The sequence below is a fragment of the Elaeis guineensis genome, chromosome 4 (assembly GCF_000442705.2).
Source record: "Elaeis guineensis isolate ETL-2024a chromosome 4, EG11, whole genome shotgun sequence".
In the NCBI taxonomy this organism is placed as follows: domain Eukaryota; kingdom Viridiplantae; phylum Streptophyta; class Magnoliopsida; order Arecales; family Arecaceae; genus Elaeis; species Elaeis guineensis.
In genome coordinates, this window is record NC_025996.2 from 14,640,622 (window position 1) to 14,664,488 (window position 23,867).

Here is a 23,867-nt window from a genome sequence, read left to right on the forward strand (position 1 = left end):
AATCAACAACAATCAAATGCACTTTTTTTTTTTTTTTTGGAGGTAAATAGAGGCTGAGGCTGCCAATCCTGCAACCAATGTTCTTCACTCAGTAGTGTAAGCATGAAAACCATGTGATCATTGATGGAGATTCCAAAAAAGATTACTTGCTTGTAAAACTCAATAGTGTAAATTTGGACATGTTGATCATACTCTGCCATAGGTACTACCACTAAAACCACCCTTCCTCACGGCCGATTGGATAAAATTACTTTTTAGTCTCCATATCACATGTCCCCACCATGCAAAAGCATGGCTAGAAATTAAGACAAGCAAAAGCTACCTTCTGAATACTAGAAATAGGTCTCTAATTAATCTAGCCAGTTATTTAAATTTTCTATATCAACACTCCACTGAGTGTCTAAGGTATTGGCAGTCTGAAGACAATCTCGGTGAGTTGGATAATTTTCTATTCTAGTTATGTGAAACGTCCCTTAATCTTATCATACATTGAAGAAAAACTAGCAACCATACTCGTTTTTGTTCTTTGATGTACTTGAACCATAAATAATCTTTTTTCTGGTTGCCTATATTGCTCATGCATTTGGATCATATGCTAAAGCCCCCCACAGATATAGAAGACTAACACTCCAACACCAACTTGTTCTGATCAAGGAGCAGAAAGATTTCCTTCAACCTGTTCAACTTGAATATCTTAAGAAAAGATTAGAAGATCGAAGAATTGCTAAAGTAGAGCTTAGATCTCCATATCTATAGTATTGCTGCATCTGGTGAAATGGAGCTGCCATATGCGCACAAGCATCAGTCAGATGATACAACTATAGAGAAATTGAATTGTACATAATGAGACAACAAGAGTAATCCCAGAAATATTTGCATCGCATCATAAAATGAGAACTTGGCATGAAATTCCTGGCTACAGAATGAAAAATTATTTGACGCATGTGAAAAACACAGCATTATATGAAAATTGTATCAACAGTGTAGTCATCACATCCTCAAGTCTTGTGCAAACTGTTCAGGGTCAGCATAAACATGAACAAGGTATTACATCACTCTGTACCACATTTATTTCTTTATTGTCCATCTCCATTTAAATAAATTATATATAACTTTCTTTAAAGACTAACATGAGGTGTTCAATCAAAGTAGTGAAGTTTCCTTATTTCATGCTCTTCAAAGATCAATATGAGGTGTTCAATCAAAGAAGTTTCCTTATTTTCATGATTTGATGCAGTCAATGAGGCAGTTCCTCTCTTTTCTCCAATTAATAATCACGCTTAAATTACTAACCTTGTGCAACTACAAATCACAAATAAAATTCAGAAATTGAAGGCATTGTTTTGGAAATCTGCACCTTGTGCCACTGAACAATATGGCTGCACATTAGGCTGGGTCATCCCATGATATGCTCAACCCAGCCTGTGTCCTCAGAAGGCATTGTGTTTGCTTGAGCTTGGGCTTAAGAAATTTGGCACAACTTAAATTTAGGTGAAACTTTAAACCAAATATTATGTCAACACATTAAGCCTTCCTGATTATGACCTATGAATGTGCATGTATGCATGTCTCTGCATTAGAGATGTTCATCAAGAATTACATAAGGAAAAGTTTAACTGAACCCAACCTCTAATCCAAGAAATATAAAAAAACAATTAATGTATTATCTCATTTTCTCTCGCTACAAAGCTTAGCAAATCATTTTATGTTTGAGCTAAGCTCAAGTTAAAATCAGCCAACCAAAATTTGGTGTATATAGTTTGAGCATTTCTCATTAAATTGTAAGCCATTTTCAGGCCGGAATATATAGGACTATGCCATGCTAAAACAAGCATTTTGTAGCAGAAACTGAGAGATAGATAGATAGATAGAGAGATTGAATGCATACAGTAGCAGAACCAGAGAGCGTCGAAACATTTGGTGCAGGAGAGATGCAGGGCCTGCACCTTAGGGGCTGCCGAACCTAAACTTGAACTTGAACTGTTGTCATTGGTGGTCGTGGGAGCAGCTGCCACCGCCGCTTTAGGAGGATGATCCATCGGGGTCCAAGAGAAGCGCAAACTGGAGACTTCAATAATTAATATGGAATGGAATCTATGCTAGTGAACGGAGGAAAGAGAATGATAACGGAAACGAAAAACCCTTGGCCTTTGGCTGGACACTGCCGGCTCCTTCCTACCAGGAAACTAGGATTTGGGAATCGATTGGGTTTGGGAGGGAGGGAGGGGCGTCTCTTTGGCTGACTGGGTACACGAGCCACCAGTGTAGGACGGACCTCTAAAGTGGTCTGGCACCAGTGATCGCTTCACCTCGAGTTGAGCAGATTGAAGGGCCACCAATTGAGAATCTATACAAATACATTAAAGGTGGAAAAATTTAAAGGCAAAACCTTTTCCCATATAGATTGATCATTTTTTGTTTCCTTTCCTTCTTTTTCTCTTCATTTCTTTCTTTTTTTCATAGATCTATGGGAAGGAAAGCACCTAAGGGAGATCGGAGGGGAGGGCCGACGCTGATGACAATGGGGAAGAAAGGGACAGTGGAGACCGGCAGGAGGTGGCAGCAAGGAGAGCAGGGAGGAGATGGGCGTCCACGAGGGCTTGAGAAGGTTCGAAGCACAAAATAGTCTGGAGGGCTCAGGAAGGCTTCGAAGGGATACAAAAAAAAGACTGGACGGAAAATAAAAAAACTATCAATGATGACCACGCAAACAAAAAGCCATGCAGATGCTAATATTTTGCCATGTTCAAGTAAGGGATGAACAGGTATCTTAATCAAAATCACCTTTATGTTCCAGCTTATTTTATTTTAGCAAGCATCCGTAATTTAATTTCATTCAGCAAATCAAATTAAGAAATCAATAAATCAAGAAATCTGATATTCCCGAAATCCTGGTCTTGAGTTGGAACACAATTCTGATACTTCCAATCCACCCCTAAAGAGCAAGAAAAACCCCTCCGAAAAGGAAATCATCCCAAAAAAATCTAGAGCACTTCAAGATTTGGAGCCAAACAAACAGAGAAGTAGCGATTTTTGAGAAAACAACGGCTAAATTTGTTGCTCTCACCTCCAACTGCAAGACGGAAGAGGTCAAATGGAAGCTCAAGGGTAGGGTTTTCGGAGCTCCTCCAAATTCCCACTTCCTCCTCTCTCTTCGTTCATCCATCCAGAAAGAAGTAAAGAGGGAAAGAAGAGAGAGACAGAAGGAGCTTGATATTGGAAAGCAGCAACGAAAATTCTCTTCCCTACTTTTTCTTATTTAATATATAAAATATAAAACGAAAGCCTTTCAACGAAAAAACCTCCATGTGACGCGTGGGGTATTAGGAAAAAGAGAAGAAACCACCTGTTCTAACATATGAGGAAAAAAAAATCACGTACGGAAGAGGCGAACTTCTGATGGAGTTCGTCTCCTCCTCCGTGTTCGATCAGGAGAGGCCCTGTGTTCAATCAAGAGAGGGATTTCAATCCCAATCGAACTTCACTCGAGGCTATAAAGCCTCCGGTCATCTCTCTCAAATCCTCCAACCAATCGTCGGTGAAAACGTGAGATTAAAGGGCGTTCCGTGAGCTTTTCCGACGAGCCACCTTCACCAGATCTAAGGTATGTCCTCCTCTCTTTCCCAAACCCCACATGACTTTTTATGGCTGGATTTAGAAGCCGGCGACATTCTAACCGTCGATGACATTCTTTTCATGTGCGACGAAGCCGTAGTCTATGATGGCGAATAGAATGTTCCTCCCCTTCTCTGTTACTCTTTTTATTTTTCAAGGAAGAAAACGAAGCTGGGATTTGTGGAGAGAGAGAGGGGGAAGGAAGAAGAGAGAGGGAAAGGAGAGAGATGGGAAGGAGAAATAAGTTTGGGAGCACCTACGCATGCGTGAACGGAGCCGCAGGAGGGGGTCCACGAAGGGATAGAGGTCGACGACGGGGATGCTGCTATGATCCGGTGGGAGGGGGTCCATGGAGGGGTCAACGTCGACGCGGATGCCGCCATGGTCCACGATCCACGGTGGTGCATAGAATCTTCCTTCCCTTCTCTGTTCCTCTTTCTATTTTTAAGGAAGAGAACGAAACTGGGATTTGTGGGGAGAGAGAAAGGAGTTCCTTCCCTTCTCTGTTCCTCCTTTCATTTTTTAAGAGAACGAAATTGAGATTTGTGGGGAGAGAGAGGAAGGAAGAGGAGAGGGGGGAGACTGGAGAGAGAGATGGGAAGGAGTATATGTTTGGGAGAATGGTGAGGATTTTTTGGACAGAGAACGAAACTGGGATTTGTGGGGAGAGAGAGAGAGATGAAGGGGAAGGAAGAAGAGAGGGGGAAGATTGGAGAGGGAGAGATGGGAAGGAGTATACGATTGGGAGAATGGTGAGGTACTATTTTACTATTGTTTACATTTCTTTAGGGTACTATTTTACTATTGTGCGGCATCATGCTGTGCAATATTATTGCTACCCTAGTAAATCTCAATATTTCACTTCTATGTTGAGGAGTCTGTCTTTATAAATCATAAAGAATTATTTGTAGAATATTACTGAATTGTACTAGACCTCTATAGTTTGATTAAATTATGAAGTATAGCTAAAGGAAAGTAAAAGTTCGACTTAAGTTCGGGTTGTTTTAGGCGGGCACATTTTGAGCCATCTGATCAAATGTGTTGAACTGATCAAACGTGGGTGAAATGTGTTTGAGTCCATCTGGGACTATGCTTCTCAATAATCTGATGTCATGCTGTCATCATTTCTGAGAGAGGTGAGGGGTGAGATGCATTTGGGAAATACTTTATGTCTGATTCCATGACTGTTCTAAGTTTGAAGATGTCAGCAGAGCAGAAATTTTAGCATTCTAAACATTTAAAGTCGATGCATTGGATTTTGAAATATGTGCTGAAGCTTTTTTTGATGCACAAGCAATTGCTCTGTCCTGTCGGGAGGTCAAAAGGTAAGGGAAAGAATTTTAAAATGCTTCAGCTTTATCATGCAAGCATTAGTCCAGTTAGACCATAGAAAAACTCCCCAACATAGGCCATAATCCATATTATATTAATCTCTCTCACTTTGCAATGCTCTACCAATTGTTAAGCATTGTTAGTATTTGTTAGTAACTCATGCATTTTATAATGAATAATTTTATTATTTTATTGTTGGTAACTTTTTTAGGCATTGTCTTATTTTATATTGATTGTTGTGATTAGGTTAGTAACTCATGCATTTTATGATGAATAATTTTATTATTTTATTGTTGATATTTTTTTTAGGTATTGTCAAGTTGTCTTTGCAATACTTTACCAGCTGTTAAGTATTGTTAGTATTTGTTAGTAACTCATGCATTTTATAATGAATAATTTTATTATTTTATTGTTGGTAACTTTTTTAGATATTGTCTTATTTTATATTGATTGTTGTGATTAGGTTAGTAACTCATGCATTTTATGATGAATAATTTTATTGTTTTATTGTTGGTAACTTTTTTAGGTATTGTCAAGTTGTCTTTGCAATGCTCTACCAGTTGTTAAACATCATTAGTATTTGTTAGTAACTCATGCATTTTATGATGAATAATTTTATTATTTTATTATTGATAACTTTTTTAGATATTGTCTTATTTTATATTGATTATTATTACAATTATCTTTTTAATTTTATAATATAGTGAATAACTTCATTGCCTTATTCTTGGTATGGTTTGTATAGATATGATTGTCAATAATGATTTTTTAAATTTGAAAATGATAAATATTTCTACTATTCCTATAGCAGTAATGCATTCATCTCAATATTCAAGATTAAAAATATATTTTCAGTGATTTAGACATAACAGATACTTCTGCTATTCCCACAACGATTATGGATTCATCTCGATATGCAAGACTTAGAAGACGACTAATATTGTCAAAAAAAAATAGAAATCTTAATATTATTAGAACACAATCGAAAACTTCTACTGATAAAGGTCATACTTTATTAAGATATTTTCTAACTAAGATTACTATTCCTATAGCAGTAATGCATTCATCTCAATATCTAAGATAACACATACTTCTGCTATTTCCACAGCGGTTATGGATTCATCTCGATATGCAAGATTTTGAAGACAGCTAATATTGTCAAAGAAAAAGAATAGAGATCTTAATATTATTAGAACACAATCGGAAACTTCTACTGATATAAGTAATATCAAAGGAACTGGTGTAGAACATGCTAAGGGGAATTAAAAAAAATAAAAAAAGCAAATTTTGGAAAGTAAAACATTTTTACTTTGCATATAAAGTAATTATTTTGATTTTTTTGATTTTGCTTTTTGCTTTTCATGATGTTATCAAACATTACTTTTTGATTTTTATTTTTTAAAAATAAAAAAAAAATAAAAAAATATATTTTTTTTTAATGGCTAATCAAATGCATCCTTAGTTTTAAGATATGTAACAGCTAGTTCGTTATGAAAGTAAAACAAGGAAGCTTCCAAGCTCAATTGTTGTCCAAGCTCAATTCAGCATTCTCCATGTGAAGCTTGATGGGGAAGAGCTTCTAGAGCAATTTGGTAGTACCTTAGTAACCAGCCCTTTATTTATTGAAATCTAGTATGAGTGCATCCCTGACCACCAGGGAGGTGTAGCGTATCAGGATGCCTAGCTTTAAAAAAAAAAATTCAGAATTTTGGATAGGTCTGAAATCCGATCCAATATGGATGGAATATCAGTATATCCATATCATATTTGTTTTCTTTAACGGATACAAATATGGAGACTAATCGAATTAAAAAACTTATATCTGGATTTATTTTAAATGAATATAAATATAAATTGGATGCTAAAAGTTTGGATAAAAATATGGATATAAGGTGGATAATTAATTTTTATAATCACTAAATCAAAATTATTATTGAATGAATGATAAATCAAATTAATAATATATTAATATGATTATATTTTTTTAAAAAAATTAAATAAAGTTATAAATAGAATTGGATATTAGTTGGATGTTTAAATTTCTGTTCATATCTAAATAAATTTAAATATAAAAATTGATCCTAATAGATAATATGTTATTCACTTCACCTTTAGATGTGGGATTTATTTGAGCAAGCCTAAGTGTATATAAAAAAAATGACATCTGAAGGCCTGGATGGACTGAAAAATCTGCTCAAAAAGTTATCGGGAAAATAAAGGTATTATTGAGTACCAGTTCTCGTCGTACAAGTTGTTTAATAACTGTATGGCCCAAGCATGAACTGATGGAGGATAGAGGAAAGCCATTCAAGAGAAAATGAAATCGACTGGCTCCAATGGAGGTCACCCAGAGATTAAACGGGCCCCTGACCCAAATTGAGAGCAGGTTCTGCAGGAAAATGAAAGGGGTACCCCTTGTATCCGCATTGACAAAGAAAGCTTGGAAACCCTTCTGTCCGGATCCTTTCAACCCATGCGAAATTGGCCAGAATGCAGATATGGTAGAACAAAGAAGCCCTGATATTCCTTGGTGCAGGATGTTAACAGAGATCGGGTTGAGTAGAAAAAATAATATCAAGTGCCATCTTCAGTTATTCAAGAAATTTAGTAATTATATGAATCAAATACAATAATGGGATATATTAGTTCAAGTTAGGGATGGGAACGGATCGAGTTGGTTCATATCTATGCCTACTTCATAAGTAAAAATTAGAGTTGGATCTGGACCGAGCTAGGTCGAGTCATACCCCTGCCCAAGCCCAGTCCGAAATAATTTTTCGGGCTTTAGGTCGGGCTTAAGTCCGATTTTTTTGAAATAATACAGGTCCGAGCCCGGGCTGAGCCCAGATCGAGCCCAATTGGGTTTAGGCCCAATTTCTCTCCTGCTCAGCTCTCCCATCTTCCTCGACGCTCCGGTCGGCCTAAGCACTAGGCCACCCAACCTTTAGTAAAGCAGCGGCGGCCCTCCACTCGACTTCTTCCCCGAACCCAATGCCCCCCTCGCTGACGTCGATGCCTTCGTCGCCCATCATCGGGTTCGAAATATCCTTCCGATCGTCCTTGTTGTGCCCCCCACCGTCGAAAGTCAACGGCGGAGGCCGGTGCTGCTACTGCTGTGTGACATATCAAATCAAGATCTGAAGAGAGGAAAGGGTAAAAGAATTTATATATTAATTATATATGCATTAATATATTAATAATATATGCAGTAGCCTATAGCAAAATTTATAATCTAACGTAACAATCCAATTAATTTTCTTTGAGCTACAAACCAGTTGCAAACACTAGTAACAGATTATGTCTGTTATCTCAGCAATGGCATATCAGAGTTTCCAATTGTATTAATTTGCTCGATTAATTCAATGATGTTGATTTAATATTCTCTTGATGTATAAAACTAAAATCGTCTCTCTCTGACTCTTATCATGCCTCATAATTAAAGAAAATATTGTAGCGGAAAAAAAATCTAGCAAACTACGATGTCGCTTATATGTGTGACATACATTCTCAATGTTAGGATATTTTAATCAAGAGCTGCTTGGAAAAAATAACTAAGCTGCTTCAGTTGTATCTTTTGACTGGCCTAAGTACCCAAAACTTCTTTCATTTCTTCGTAGAGGCATTAAAGTATATACCCACCTTCTAGCATAAATTTATTTGCTAAAATACTTGGCCTATAGTTGGGAGGTTTCAGTAACTTTAGCATTATAAAGCATCAGCCCTCTTCACATGCTATGCCCTAGTTGCAGTAATTAAGATCTCATGGGTGGCACTTTGGACCATCTATTAAATTCTCTACAAGCTTCATGTGCAAAGGTCCAAATATTCATTCCATTCCTTCATATTTAGATGGGAGGAGGCCCAGCCATGGAAACACTTTTATCATCATATCTTTCAGCATCAGGTGAAAGGAAAGCCATCCATAAGATACTTCTTTTTATTTTATAAAAGTAATGCATCTATTTGCTCTTCTTTTTTATTTTGGGGGGAGATAAGACAAAACTATTAGTAAGCTTCATAGGAGAATAAAAAATAGCTTGGAAATAAATGTCACCATGTTAGCAACCAAAAAAAAATGACCCAAATACTTATTGCTACAATTTCACCTATCTATATCCTAGTCTTGATATCTTGCTCAAATAACTGCTTTTCCTCTCTTTGAACTTTAGATGGAAGCTGTTCGTTTGTTCTATAGTCCTTTCTCTCGATATATTGATATGCATCGCATATGCAAAATTCGAGTTCTTAAGCATATCTTCATGGCTAACAACAAAAAACTCAAGGTACTAACCAAGGCTTATCACAAATGATTGTTTTCTATTCTTTGCTTAATAGAAGTCATAGGAGAGGTCTATCTCAAGTGATTGCCATCCATTCTTTGTTCTATAGAGGTTACAGGTTCAAATGATGCATGTGGATTGTTGTCCGAGACATTCGCAGTACGAAGTCTATGGAGCAATTTGGTGAGGCATTGTACCTGAAATTAGACTCTAGAATCTTTTGAAATAAATGTCACCACGTGAGCAACCAAAAAAATGGCCCAAATACTTATTGCTACAATTTCACCAATCTATATCCTAATTTTGATAATTTGTTCGAATAGCTGCTTTTCCTCCGTATGAACTTTAAATGAAATCTATTGGTCTATTCTATAGTCTTTTCTCTTAATATATTGATACACATGTAAAAAATCAAGAAAATTTGAGTTCTTAAGCATATCTTAATGACTAACAACAATACATTCAAGGTACTAACCAAGACTTATCACAAGTGATTGATTTATATTCTTTGCTTAATAAAGGTCATAGGAGATGTCTATGTCAAGTGATTTCCATCCATTCTTTGTTCTGCAGAGATCTTAGGTTCAAATAATACATGTAGACTGCTGTCTGAGACATTCGAGGTATGAAGTTCATAGAGCAATTTGATGAGGCCTTGTACCAGAAATTAGGCTCTAGAATCTTTTGATCTAGACTTTAAAGTCAAATATCAAAATATCAAATGATAAAGACATAATATTTACAACTTTGAGATGAAGTTGAAACTTGACTATGCCTCGTTACAAAAAAAAAAAAAAAATCTGAACTTTTCATCATTAATTGAGGGTGACTGAATAGAAAGATTTGATCGTTGTTTTATCAAACTAGAATTGCAATGACTAAGAGGCTGTGATGTTTTAACTAGTCAACAAGCATAAATAATTTTCTCGCTCAACCAAATATTTGTATGCTCTAAGAGAGTGAAATCAAATTGAGGAATATCTTTCTTTCGAAAACTAAATAGATTGCTTTTTGCTTCTCTTGCAAATTTGGCTGCTTTCTTCAACTTCTGCATTGGAGAACATATCAGTTTTAGCCTCCACCTATCTGATGTATTTAATACCAATCTTTTGTGGAGTAAAGTTGTTTAGTACGATTTTAGAGTGAAAATTTACCTCCTCAAATAAACTAGACTAGATTATTTCTCCAATATTGATTCGCCATTAAAATATGCCTGTGTTTAAGGAAAAGGGATGAACAACAGTACCATCAAAAGATAAGTTCTATTACTTACATTTTCGAATGGCAGTCCCAAGTTGAATTCTATTATATCTTTAATCTCTTCCTCACAGCCATCCTAAACCCTACCCAGGTGCAATTTGACACAATATTGTTTGATGCCCGATTTTCTCGAAAACATAACCTCTGATCCGCCAGAGCTACATCAATTAAACTCATGACTTTTTTTTTGAGAACATTCTAATATAAATATATCCATCAGAAACACAAAATAAAATATTCAAAAATTGAGTCGAAAGATCTATAATAGAATCCCATAATATAGTTCTACATTATGGTGTGGTACAGAACCCTTAACCTTTCAAGAAAACATCTATAAGATGACTGTTTTTGTTTGCTATTGTGAAGTTCACTGCAGTCCCCTGCATCTCCAAAGAAAAAAAGTAGTTTACTCTTTTTTGTTGGAGCACAACAATTGTCATCAATGAGAAGAGGGCAGAAATGTTTCAAAGTTTCTGGCTTAGTAATCTTTGGGTTAGGCGGATGAAGATATATTTAATAATATTGTCATATAGCTGTTCAGGACTATTGTCAGCCATTAGAAAAAAAACATAAATTTTTCAAAGTTTCTGATCCACTAGAAAGTTTAGGCTTGGTAATTTTTGGATCAGGTTCAGCTACTCTTAATACTCGGGTTGGCCTGAGCTACTCTTAAAGATATGTCCCTACTTGAAGATAAAATATGATTTGACTAGCAAATTAGGACTGGCAGCCCAGACAACCGAGACCAACCAACCTCTTTTTCTTCATCTTCTTCGGGGCGTAATCAGACCTAGGTCTCTTTTATCAATGCAAGAGACTTAAACAACACTATCCGTTAACATCTTAAAAAAAATTATAATAACATTTGAATTCAAAATATATAGAGAGAAGAGTACCTAAAAGCCAACTTACTTTTTTCTTAATGAAATTATTGTTGGAAGGCTCCGGAGGTGAGGTCGGCAATGAATCGAACCGGAGAGCTGAGAGTTGTGTCGACGTGAACCACGAGCAAAACCTGCAAAACAAGTTCCAAAATCATGGGACTGGAGCCTTGCAACAACAGATTGGCGCTAAAGAAAGGACATCACCCTCAATGGACTAGGAAGCTCCTTTCACCTAGACACCACTCTGTGGGAGCATAAATATGATCTGTGGAGTCCACAGATCCCCCTTGACTTGGAAGATTATGTTATGGTGTAGAAAGAAAGACATCCTTAATCCCATATTGGTTATAGTCAAGCGAGAATCTAATTTATATAGGAAAGGACCATCCTTCCCATGTGAGATATCTTTTAAGGGGCAAAATTGTGAAGCCCAAAATGACCTATATAGTCCTCGGACTATAGGCCGTAGGCCAAAATGGACAATACCTCACGTGCCGATTTATGAGCCATTGACTGCAATATTGGCACAAGAAAAGGGGCATCACCCGTAATGGACTGTGAGCCTCCTTTCGCCTAAACACCACTCTATGAGAGTATACAGTACGGTTTGTGGAGTACACAGATTTCTTGACTAGGAGGCTATATTGTGGTGTAAAACAAAAGACATTATTAGTCCCACATTAATTAAAGTCAAGGAGAATCTAGCTTATATAGAAAAGGACCATTCTTTTTATGTGAGGCATTTTTTAAGGGGCAAAACCACGAGGCCCAAAAACGACCTATATAGCCTCTGGACTATTGGCCGTAGGCCAAAATGGACAATACCTCACGTGCCGAGCCATGAACCCTTTACTGCAACCTTGACGCTAGAATGAGGACATCACCCTCAATGGATTGTGGGGCTCTTTTCACCTAAACACCACTCTGTGGGAGTACACATACATGGTCTGTGGAGTACACAGATTTTATCTGGACTGAAGGAGTTACATTGTGGTATAGAAAAAAGGACATCATTAATCCCATATTGGTTGTAATCAAAGAAGAAACTAGCTTATATAGGAAGGAACCATCCTTCTTACGTGAAGCGCCTTTAAGGGACAACTATGAGGCCCAAAACGACCCATATAGCCTCCGGACTATGAGCCATAGGTCAAAGCGGACAATACCTCACGTACCGAGCCATGAGCCCTTGACTGCACCATCCCCATGGTTTTGAGATTTCTTTTATAAGTTTTGCTCGCGGTTCCCATCGGCGCAACTCTCAGCTTTCCAACTCGATTCAGTGTGGACCTCACCTCTAGAGCATTACAGCAACAAATTAGCGCTAAAGGAGATCACTCTCAATGGACTATGGTGCTCCCTTCACCTAAACACCACTTTATGGGAGTATATAGACACGATCTGTGAAGTACACAAATTCCTTCTTGACTAGAGGACTATATTGTGGTGTAGAAGAAAGGACATCATTAGTCCCACATTGGTTGTACTCAAGAAAAAATCCAGCTTATATACGAAGGGACCATCCTTCCCACGTAAGGCATCTTTTAAGGGGCAAAATCGTGAGGTCTAAAATTGTCCATATAGCCTTCAGACTATGGGCCATAGGTCAAAGCGGACAATACCTCATGTGTCGAGCCATAAGCCCTTGATTGTGTAATATTGGTGTTAGGAGGGCATCATCTTCAATAGACTGTGGCTTCTTTCACCTAAACACCACTATAGGAGTACAGATACGATTTGTGGAGTACACAGATTCTTCCTTGACTGAGGGGCTATGTTGTGGTATAAAAAAAAAGACATCATTAGTACCATATTGGTTAGAGACGAGAGAATCTATCATATAATAAGGGACCATCCTTCTCACGTGAGGTACCTTTTAAAAGATAAAACCGTGAGACCCAAAAACGGCCTATATAGCCTCCGGGCTATGAGCCGTAGGTCAAAGTGGATAATATCTCATGTGCCGAACCATAAATTCTTGACTGCAAAAAAAATTAATAAAATAAATTATTTAGCAACCAATAACTCGAACCATCTTGGCTCATCCTAAGGTTCAAATTAAGGCTAAGACCCCAAGGTGCTATTTGGATTAGTCTTGGTTTGATTCATAACACTGTGAGCTACGCTAGCTAGGGCTAAAATTCAGCTAAAGCAATTAAAAAATCTGAACTTATCTTTGAGTCCAATTATTCGTTTCAGTTCATGTTAATTCAAGTATAGGCCTTCCATAATCCATTCTCACATATTTGTTATCCTACGCTGATGGAAGAATTATGGATAATAAGTCATAATAAACATTTTGTTATACAATTCTATTTGATAGAAGAAAGTATTTTAAACGATTAATTTTTGTTCTATTGTAACAATAATCCAGCTCAGTAACCTAACTTAGGTTGGCCCCATTTTAACCTAACTTGAATATACCTTTTAGGTTCAAGTCAGGTACAGAAAATTTTTTCTTTTCTATGTCTTGATTTTTCTTTAAGTCGAAGCTTTTTTTTTGTTGAGATTATAAGGGGCTAATTCCTATTTTTTCTATCCTATCCTCATCCAATTAAAATCTCACCCTTTGTCGACGTGATAATATTTTTTTCAAAATTTAAGCCACTCAAAACTAGCTAGGTCAAGTCATATGGATTAAGAGTTAGCCCATTTGGGCTTCTTTGAACATTTTCTCATTAGCCATCTATTTGTCTTCTTGAAAAATGAAAATAGCATGAGCTAGAACAATTAGAAACATTATAGTTTATATGAAGTCAATTGCATTAATTTGCCTGAGGTTAAAAAGCCCAACCCAAGTCCATATCTAGCCATTTTTTATCAATCAAATAAATTTGACAGTTCTAGTTAAATCTTAAAAGTTGATCCACGATCAGGATTAGAATGAGAAATCCCAAACGGAGGTCAGACTTGATGAATCAGAGCCGCCCATTTTATCAACATAGCCTGTTGCGGCCCAAACTTGACCCATTTCTACTTCTAAGGCCCAACCCAAATGAAAGCCGCACAGTGGCAATTTCGTGAAACTCAACTAACAATAAGGTCAATTTCGGCAATCAAAATGAAACAAATTCATTTTCCCGAAACCCTAAATCCTCCTCTTTAAATACCCCTCCTCTCTCCCCCAGATTCCCCATTCCTCCTCCGAAACCGTCTTTTCTATTGTTGTGTACGTATTCAAATTTACTTTTATTTTTTGCATTTTATTTTCTTTCTATTCTCTGTCTCTCCTCTTTTGAAAATTTTTCAATGATGATTTAAGGTTTATAGGTTTTTTTTTGTGATTAGAGAGTACCTGAAAGCAAGATCAACTTCTCGTTTGGATCTAGAAATGCATCCGATCCGGACAATAATATATTTATAAACTTGCGAGATTAAATCCAGTCTAACTCACCTGGATCTGATCCCTGTGATTTTCCTGGCCCTTCTTAGCTGGTACAATCCAGTCTAACTCATGCATTGCATCAAGGATTACATCTCGATCACAATTGCCATGCTGAGATACAAATTAAAATTTAATCAAACTCTTTGGTCTTCGAAGTTATATCATTCTTGGTTCTTCATTGGGGTCATGACTCATGCATAATGTTTTCCGCACCATAGAACATCTCAACTAGTATGTTTTGTACTAGATGCCTATCAATTTCTTCAAAATTGTGATATTGTCACATAGAAACTCTAAATATTTGATAAAAGGAGGTCTTCTCACCTCCCTCCCTTCCTGAACCCTTCTCCCTCCCTTTCCGAATCCTTTCTTTCGTAGAGCTCTTTACCTCCCTCCTTTCCTGAACTCTTCTCCCTCCCTTTCCGAACCCTTTTCCCTCATCGAGCTCTTCACCTATCATTTCCAAATGTTGCCTTTTGCTTTATAGCAGCGTAGTTACCGAACATACTTTTTGCTTTTTTGCTTTTACTCAATAACAAAGATCAAAAAATTAAAAAATATTTTTTAAAAATAAAAAAATCAAAAAATGTAACCAAACACATCCTAAATAAATTGTCGAGGTGCTGACCTGTTTACTTCTTTGCCAACTATTTTTATCATAATGCTCACATGACCCTAACACTAAAACTTCAGGCCTCAAAGGGTTACAACTAAAATCACCAACATCACCAATAACAATATAAATTAGTTTCTATAATTTGAATTGATTTGATTGTAACAGGCAATCAAAAAACTAAATTATCCTTTTAGATTACATTATAAAATCAATTAAAAAACACTATTCCTATAATATTATGACATAGAAAAATAAATTGCTTTCATAGATCGCAGAGGAGAAAAATAGTGTAAATATAAACAAAATTCAAAACCACCTACTAGATTAAACAAAAAAAAATCGGGACTCCTCCCATAAAATTAGAATATGAAATAAAAGTAAAACAATAAATGTAATCCGACCAACCTCCGCAAGATCACTGCCATGTGCTCCCTTACGGACGAGTTTTGGCGGAAACACGAAAAATCGATTAGTCTCGCAAACGAAGAAATTGCCTCAAAACATTAATTTGATGTGGTTTTGGGACAGAGTGCGTTTGCTATGATCAGATAAAACACTGTAAGAACCATCATATTCATAGTCATGTAATAACTCGCAAAATTGAACAGAAAAAGAGAGAAAGAGAGCTAAAATAATCGCAAAAAATTGTACCAGCTAAGAAGGGCCCGAAAAATCATAGGGATTAGATCCAGGTGAGTTAGACTGGATTTAATCTTGCAAGTTTATAAACATATTATTATCCGAATCAGATGCATTTCGAGATCCAAACAAGAAACTGATCTTGCTTTCAGATACTCTAATCATCAAAAAAAAACCCTAGAAACCTCAAATCATGACCAAAAAATTTTCAAAAGAAAAAAGAGACAGAAAATAGAAAAAAAACAATAAAATGCAAAAAGCAAAAGTAAATTTGAAAACATACACAACAATAAAGAAGATAGCTTCAGGGAAGAAATGGAGAATCTAGGGGAGAGAGGAGGTGGGTATTTAAAAAGGAGAATTTAGAATTTTGAGGAAATGGATTTGTTTTGTTTTGATTGCCGAAACTGACCTTATTGTCAGTTGAGTTCCACGAAATTACCACTATGCGGCTTTGCTTTGAGTTGGGCCCTAAAAGTAGGAATGGGCCAGATTTGGACCACAACAGGCGATGTGGATAAAATGGACGGCTCTGATTCATCAAATCTGACCTCCGTTTGGGATTTCTCGATCTAATCCTGATCGTGGACAACTTTCAAGATTTAACTAGAACGGTCAAATTTATTTGATTGATCAAAAAATGGCTAGATATGGACTTAGGTTGGGCTTTTTGGTTGCATGCAACCCAGACAAACTAATCCAATTGACCTCATACAAACTATAATGTTTCTAATTGATCTAGCTCATGCTATTTTCACTTTTCAAGAAGATAAATAGATGGCTAATGAGAACATGTTCAAAGAAGTCTAAATGGGCTAACTCCAATCCATGTGACTTGACCTACCTAGTTTTGAGGGGTTTAAATTCTGAAAAAAATATTGTCACGTCGACAAAAGGTGAGGTTCCAATTGGATGAAGATAGGGTAAAAAAGATAAGAATTAGCCCCTCATAATCTTAACAAAAAAAAAAGCTTCGACTTTAAGGACAAATCAAGACAAAAAAGAAAAAATTTTCTGTGCCTGACTTGAACCTAAACGGCATATCCAAGTTAGGTTAAAATGGGACCAACCTAGGTTAGGTTATTGAGCTGGATTATTGTTACAATAGAATAAAAACTAATCGTTTGAGATACTTTCTTCTATCAAATAGAATTGTATAGCAGAATGCTTATTATGATTTGTTACCTATAATTCTTCTACCAGCACAGCATAACAAATATGTGAGAATAGTTTATGGAAGGCCTATACTTGAATTAACATGAACTGGAACAAATAATTGGACTCAAAGATAAGCTCAAATTTTTTAATTGCTTTAGCTGAATTTTAGCCCTAGCTAGCGCAGCCCACAGTGTTATGAATCAAACCAAGACTAATCCAAGTAGCACCTTGGGGTCTTAGCCTTAATTTGAACCCCGAGATGAGCCAAGATGGTTCGAGTTATTGGTTGCTAAATAATTTATTTTCTTATTTTTTTTTGCAATCAAAGATTCACGGTTCGGCACGTGAGATATTATCCGCTTTGACCTACGGCCCATAGCCCGGAGACTATATAGGCTGTTTTTGGATCTCACAATTGTCCCTTAAAAGGTACCTCATATGAGAAAGATGATCCCTTCCTATATAAAATAGATTCCCCATTGACTCCAACCAATATAGTACTAATGATGTCTTTTTTTTTATACCACAACATAGCCCCCTCAGTCAAGGAAGAATTTGTGTACTCCACAAACCGTATCTGTGTACTCCCATAGAGTGGTGTTCAGGCGAAAGGAGCCACAGTCTATTGAAGATGATGCCCTCCTACCACCAATATTGCAGTCAAGGATTTATGGCTTGGCACATGAGGTATTGTCCGCTTTGGCCTATGGCCCATAGTCCGAGAGCTATATGGACAGTTTTGGACCTCACAATTTCGCCCCTTAAAAGATGCCTCACATGGGAAGGATGGTCCCTTCCTATATAAGCTAGATTCCTCTTTGAGTACAACCAATGTGGGACTAATGATATCCTTTTTTCTACATCACAATATAGCCTTTCAGTCAAGAAGAAATCTTTATACTCCACAGACCGTGTCTATATACTCCCATAAAGTGGTGTTTAGACGAAAGGAGCACCATAGTCAATTGAGGGTGATCTCCTTCCTCTAGTGCTAATTTGTTGCTGCAATGCTCCAAAGGTGAGAACCGCAATGAATCGAGTTGGAAAGCTGAGAGTTGCACTGACGTGAACCGCGAGCAAAACCTATAAAAGTCCCAAAATCATGAGGATGTTGCAGTCAAGGACTCATGACTCGATATGTGAGGTATTGTCCGCTTTGACCTATGACCTATAGTTCGTGGGCTATGAGCTGTTTTGGACCTTATAGTTGTCCCTTAAAAGGCACCTCACGTAGAAAAGATGGTCCATTCTTATATAAGCTAGATTCTCCCTTGACTACAACCAATATGGGATTAATGATGCCCCTTCTTCTATACCATAATATAACTCTCCAAGTCAAGGTGAAATCTGTGTACTCCACAGACCATGTCTGTGTACTCCCACAGAGTGGTGTTTAGGTGAGAGGAGCCCCACAGTCCACTGAGGATGATGCCCTCATTCCAGCGCCAATGTTGCAATCAAAGGTTCATGATTCGGCACGTGAGGTATTGTTCACTTTGACCTACGGCCCATAGCCCGAGATTTATATAGACCATTTTTGGACCTCATGATTTTACCCCTTAAAAAATACCTCACACGAAAAGAATGATCCCTTCTTATATAAACTAGATTCTCCCTGACTCTAATTAATGTGGGACTAATAATGTCCATTCTTCTATACCACAATATAGCCTCCCAGTCAAGAAAAAATCTGTGCACTCCACAGATCGTACTGTATACTCCCACAGAATGGTGTTTAGACGAAAGAAGGCTCAGTCCATTACGGATGATGCGCTTCCTCTTGTGCTAATATTGCAGTCAATAGCTCATAACTCGGCATGTGAGATATTGTCTGCTTTGGCCTACGGCCTATAGCTCGAGGACTATATAGGTCTTTTTTGGGCCTCACGATTTTGCCCCTTAAAAGATGTCTCACATGGGAAAGATGGTCCCTTCCTATATAAACTAGATTCTCACTTGACTATAACCAATATGGGACTAATGATGTCCTTTCTTCTACACCATAACATAATCTTCCAAGTCAACGGAGATCTATGGACTCCACAGATCATATTTGTGTACTCCCACAGAGTGATGTCTAGACGAAAGAAGCTTCATAGTCCATTGAAGGTGATGTCCTTCCTCTAGTGCCAATCTGTCGCTGCAAGGCTCTAGCCCCATGATTTTGAAACTTGTTTTACACTCGCGATTCACGTCGACAACTCTCAGCTCTTCGGTTCGGTTCATTGCTGATCTCACCTCTGGAGCCTTGCAGCAATAATTTCATTAAGAAAAAAGTTGGCTTACAGATACTTTTCTCTCTATATATTTTGAATTCAAATGTTATTATAATTCTTTTTAAGATGTTAACTGATAGTGTTGTTTAAGTCTCTTGCATTGATAAAAGAGATCTAAGTCTGATTACGCCCTGAAGAAGATGAAGAAAAAGAGGTTGGCTGATCTCGATTGTCTGGACTGTCAGTCCTAATTTGCTAGCCAAATCATATTTTATCTTCAAGTAGAGACATATCTTTAAGAGTAGCTCAAACCAACCTAAGTATTAAGAGTAGCTGAACCTAACCCAAGAATAACCAAACCTAAACTTTCTAGTGGACCAGAAACTTCGAAAAGTTTCTGCTCTCTTCTAATGGCTGACAATAATCCGAAACAGCTACATGATAATTTTGTTCAATATATCTTCATCCACCTAACCCAAGAATTACTAAGTCAGAAACTTTGAAACATTTCTACCCTCTTCTCATTGATGACAATTGTTCTGCACCAACATAAAAGAGTAAACTACTATTTTTCTTTGAAGATGCAGGGGACTGCCATGAACTTCACAATAGCAAACAAAAATAGTCATATTATAGATATTTTCTTGAAAGATTAAAAATTCTGTACCACACCATAACGTAAAACTATATTATGAGATTCCATTATAGATCTTTCGACTCAATTTTTAAATATTTTATTTTGTGCTTCTGATGGATATATTTATATTAGAATGTCTCAGAAAAAAATGCCATAAGCTTAATTGATGTAGCTCTGGCAGATCAAAAGCTATGTTTCCGAAAAAATCGGGCATCAAACAATATTGTGTCAAATTGCACCTGCGTAGGATTTAGGATGGCTGAGCAAGAGATTAGAAATATAATAGAATTCAACTTGGGACTGCCATTCGAAAATGTAAGTAATGGAACTCACCTTTTAATGGTACTGCCATTCATCCCTTCTCCTTAAACGCAGACATATTTTAATGGCGAATCAATATTGGAGACATAACTTAATCTAGTTTACTTGAGGAGAGGTAAATTTTCACTTTAAAACCGTACTAAACAACTTTACTCCACAAAAAATTGATATTAAATACATCAGACAGGTGAAGGTTAAAACTGATATGTTCTCCAATGCAGAAGCTGAAGAAAGCAGCCAAATTTGCAAAAGGAGAAGCAAAAAGCAATCTATTTAATTTCTGAAAGAAAGATATTCCTCAATTTGATTTCACTCTCTTACAGCATACAAATATTTGGTTAATGAGCGAAAAAATTATTTATGCCTATTGACTAATTAAAACACCCCAACCTCCTAATCATTGCAGTCCCAATTTGATAAAATAACAATCAAATCTTACTATTCAATCCTCCTCTATCAATGATGAAAAGTTCGGATTCTTTTTTTTGTAACAAGACATAACCAAGTTTCAACTTCACCTCAAAGTTGCAAATATTATGTTTTTTATCATTTGATATTTTGATATTTGTCTTTAAAGTCTAGATCAAAAGATTCTAGAGCCTAATTTCAAGTACAAGACCTCACCAAATTGCTCTATGAACTTCATACCTCTAATGCCTCGAACGGCAGTCTACATGCATCATTTGAACCTAAGACCTCTGCAGAACAAAAAATGGATGAAAAGTACTTGATATAGACCTCTCCTATGACCTCTATTAAGCAAAGAATATAAACCAATCACTTGTGATAAGCCTTGATTAGTACCTTGAATGTATTATTGTTAGCCATGAAGATATGATTAAGAACTCAAATTTCTTTGTTTTTTGCATGTGTATCAATATATTGAGAGAAAAGACTATATAATAGACCAACAGATTTCATCTTCAAACAGAGAAAAAACAGCTATTCGAGCAAAATATCAAAACTAAGACAAGATTGATGAAATTGTAGCAATAAATATTTGGGCCATTGTTTTGGTTGCTAATGTGGTGATATTTATTTCAAAAAATTCTAGAGCCTAATTTCAGATACAATGCCTCACCAAATTGCTCCATAGACTTCGTATCTCGAATGTCTCGGACAACAATCCACATGCATCATTTGAATCTGTAACCTCTATAGAACAAAGGATGGATGGCAATCACTTGAGATAGACCTCTCCTATAACTTCTATTAAGCAAAGAATAGAAACCAATCACTTGTGATAAGCCTCGATTAGTACCTTGAATTTTTTGTTATTAACTATGAAAATATGCTTAAGAACTCAAATTCCACTCGAATTTTGCATATGCAATGCATATCAATATATCGAGAAAAAGGATTACAGAACAGACGAACAGCTTCTATCTAAAGTTCAAAGAGAGGAAAAGCAGCTATTCGAGCAAGATATCCAGATTAGGACATAGATAGGTGAAATTGTAGCAATAAGTATTTGGGCCACTTTTTTTTATTGCTAACATGATGACATTTATTTTCAAGCTACTTTTTATTCTCCCATGAAGTTTACTAATAGTTTTATCTTTTCACCCCTCAAAACAAAAAGGAAGAGCAGATAGATCCATTGCTTTCATAAATAAAAAGAAGTATCTTATGGATGGCTATCCTTTCACCTGATGCTACAAGATATGATGATAAAAGTGTTTCCATGGCTGGACCTCCTCCCATCTAAATCTGAGAGAATGGAATGAATATTTGAACCCTTACACATGAAGCTGGTGAGAGGCAATTTAATAGGTGATCCAAAGTGCCAACCATGAGATCTTAATTACTGCAATTAGGGCACAGCATGTGAATAGGACTGATGCTTCATAATGCTAAAGTTTTTGAAACCTCCCAACCATAGGCCAAGTATTCTAGCAAATAAATTAATGCTAGAAGGTGGGTATATACTTTAATGCCAAATGAAAGAAGTTTTGGGTTCTTAGGCCAGTCAAAAGATACAACTGAAATAGCTTAGTTATTTTTTCCAAACAGCTCCTGATTAAAATATCCTAACATCAAGAATGTATGTTACACATATAAGCGACATCGCAGTTTGCTAGATTTCTTTTCCGCTACAATATTTTCTTTAATTATGAGGCATGATAAGAGTCAGAAAAGACGATTTTAGTTTTATACATCAAGAGAGATATTAAATCAACATCATTGAATTAATCGAGCAAATTAATACAATTAGAAACTCTGATATGCCATTGCTGAGATAACAGACACAGTCTGTTACTAGTGTTTGCAATTGGTTTGTAGCTCAAAGAAAATTAATTGGATCATTATGTTAGATTATAAATTCTGCTATAGGCTACTGCATATATAATTAATATATTATTGCATATAATGTGTTTCTTCTTACTTGGTTGAAATGGAAGGGGGTGGTTAAGCTTTCTTTTTTTACCTAGAAAAAGCCTAAAAAATTATTGCTACTATAGTATTTTTTAATATTTTTAAATTAGTACAAGAAAGGTATTTGAGTTTTTGAAAAGCTCATGTATGTCTCGTAATGGCTATGATGTTGATCATGTAATAACCATCATAACAATGAAATTCTTTATAATAGATAATTACCGCAAAAGTCGGTCCATGAAACCATTAGAACTATCAAATCATTGCTGAGAAATATGACAGTGTCTATATTAATGGGGAAATATGTAGCTATTAAAACTATCCTAACAAATATATACACACACATGCAACAATATACTTATGTAATAGGAGTTCAATGACCTCACATAGGAAAATAAAAATATAACCCTACAAAAAATATAAGAATATCTTTATCAAGAGAGCATTAAAATAGTGCCATGAAAAAGAAAAAAAGGAAGCAAAGTCTCCAAACTACATTCTGAGGCTCCAAGCCTCACATATGTCTGCAATTTTTAAGTAAATCTAGCCCTAACTTAGGTTTGGGTCTTGCCAACCTACAGTCTTTTCCTATCTCGCGGCTATCCTTGGAATATGAAGCTAGTGCTTCCAATAAAAAAGATGGTCACTTGTGTGCTTGCTTTTCTTTATGCTTTTCTAGCAAGAAAGTTGGGGGGTGGCACGGAGAAGCCGCAGATGCCGGAGGGGTTGACCACAGGCGGAGGACCCACGAGCACGTGCGGGGCGGACGAGCCGGATGCTAAGGGGAAGGTGGGAGGGAGGGGAACACAGACGTATGCAGGGGATCACCGATGGGAGGTGGTTTGTGAACTAAGGGTGGAGGATTGATGGGCGCTAGGCGCGGAGGGGAGGGGACCACGGGTGGACGAGCCGCGGGTGGGTACAAGGCACGGAGAAATTGCCGATGAAGGAGATGGAGGATGTGGAAAGGGGGTCGAGGAGAGGAGTCATAGGCGGAGGATCGCTCGGAGTAGTCATGGTGGCACCAGGAAGGGAGAATGTGAGGAAGCAAAAGAAGATGGACTGACGAAGGAGACACAGGGAAGGAGAAAAAATAAAAAATAAAAAATATTATTTTTTAAATAAAATAGTAATGTGTAATACCTACA

The 23,867-nt window shown here is 36.7% G+C and overlaps 1 protein-coding gene across 4 annotated transcripts in view; it reads right to left on the reverse strand.

Annotated features, from left to right (window-relative positions):
• LOC109505721 (uncharacterized) overlaps positions 1 to 23,867 on the reverse strand; it is a 34,532-nt gene that overhangs the window by 1,266 nt on the left and 9,399 nt on the right. For 2 of the 4 annotated variants that reach the window (XM_073255628.1, XM_073255627.1), the window contains exon 4: positions 11,400 to 11,502. The exons of 1 other annotated variant lie outside the window; for it this stretch is intronic. In XM_073255628.1, coding sequence (XP_073111729.1) covers positions 11,416 to 11,502 — 87 coding nt within the window. In that variant the 3' untranslated portion in view covers positions 11,400 to 11,415. Of the gene's footprint in view, positions 1 to 1,888; positions 2,062 to 3,875; positions 8,085 to 11,399; positions 11,503 to 23,867 lie in introns of all 4 variants that reach the window. One more of the 4 variants, XR_012140652.1, reaches the window with a different exon arrangement.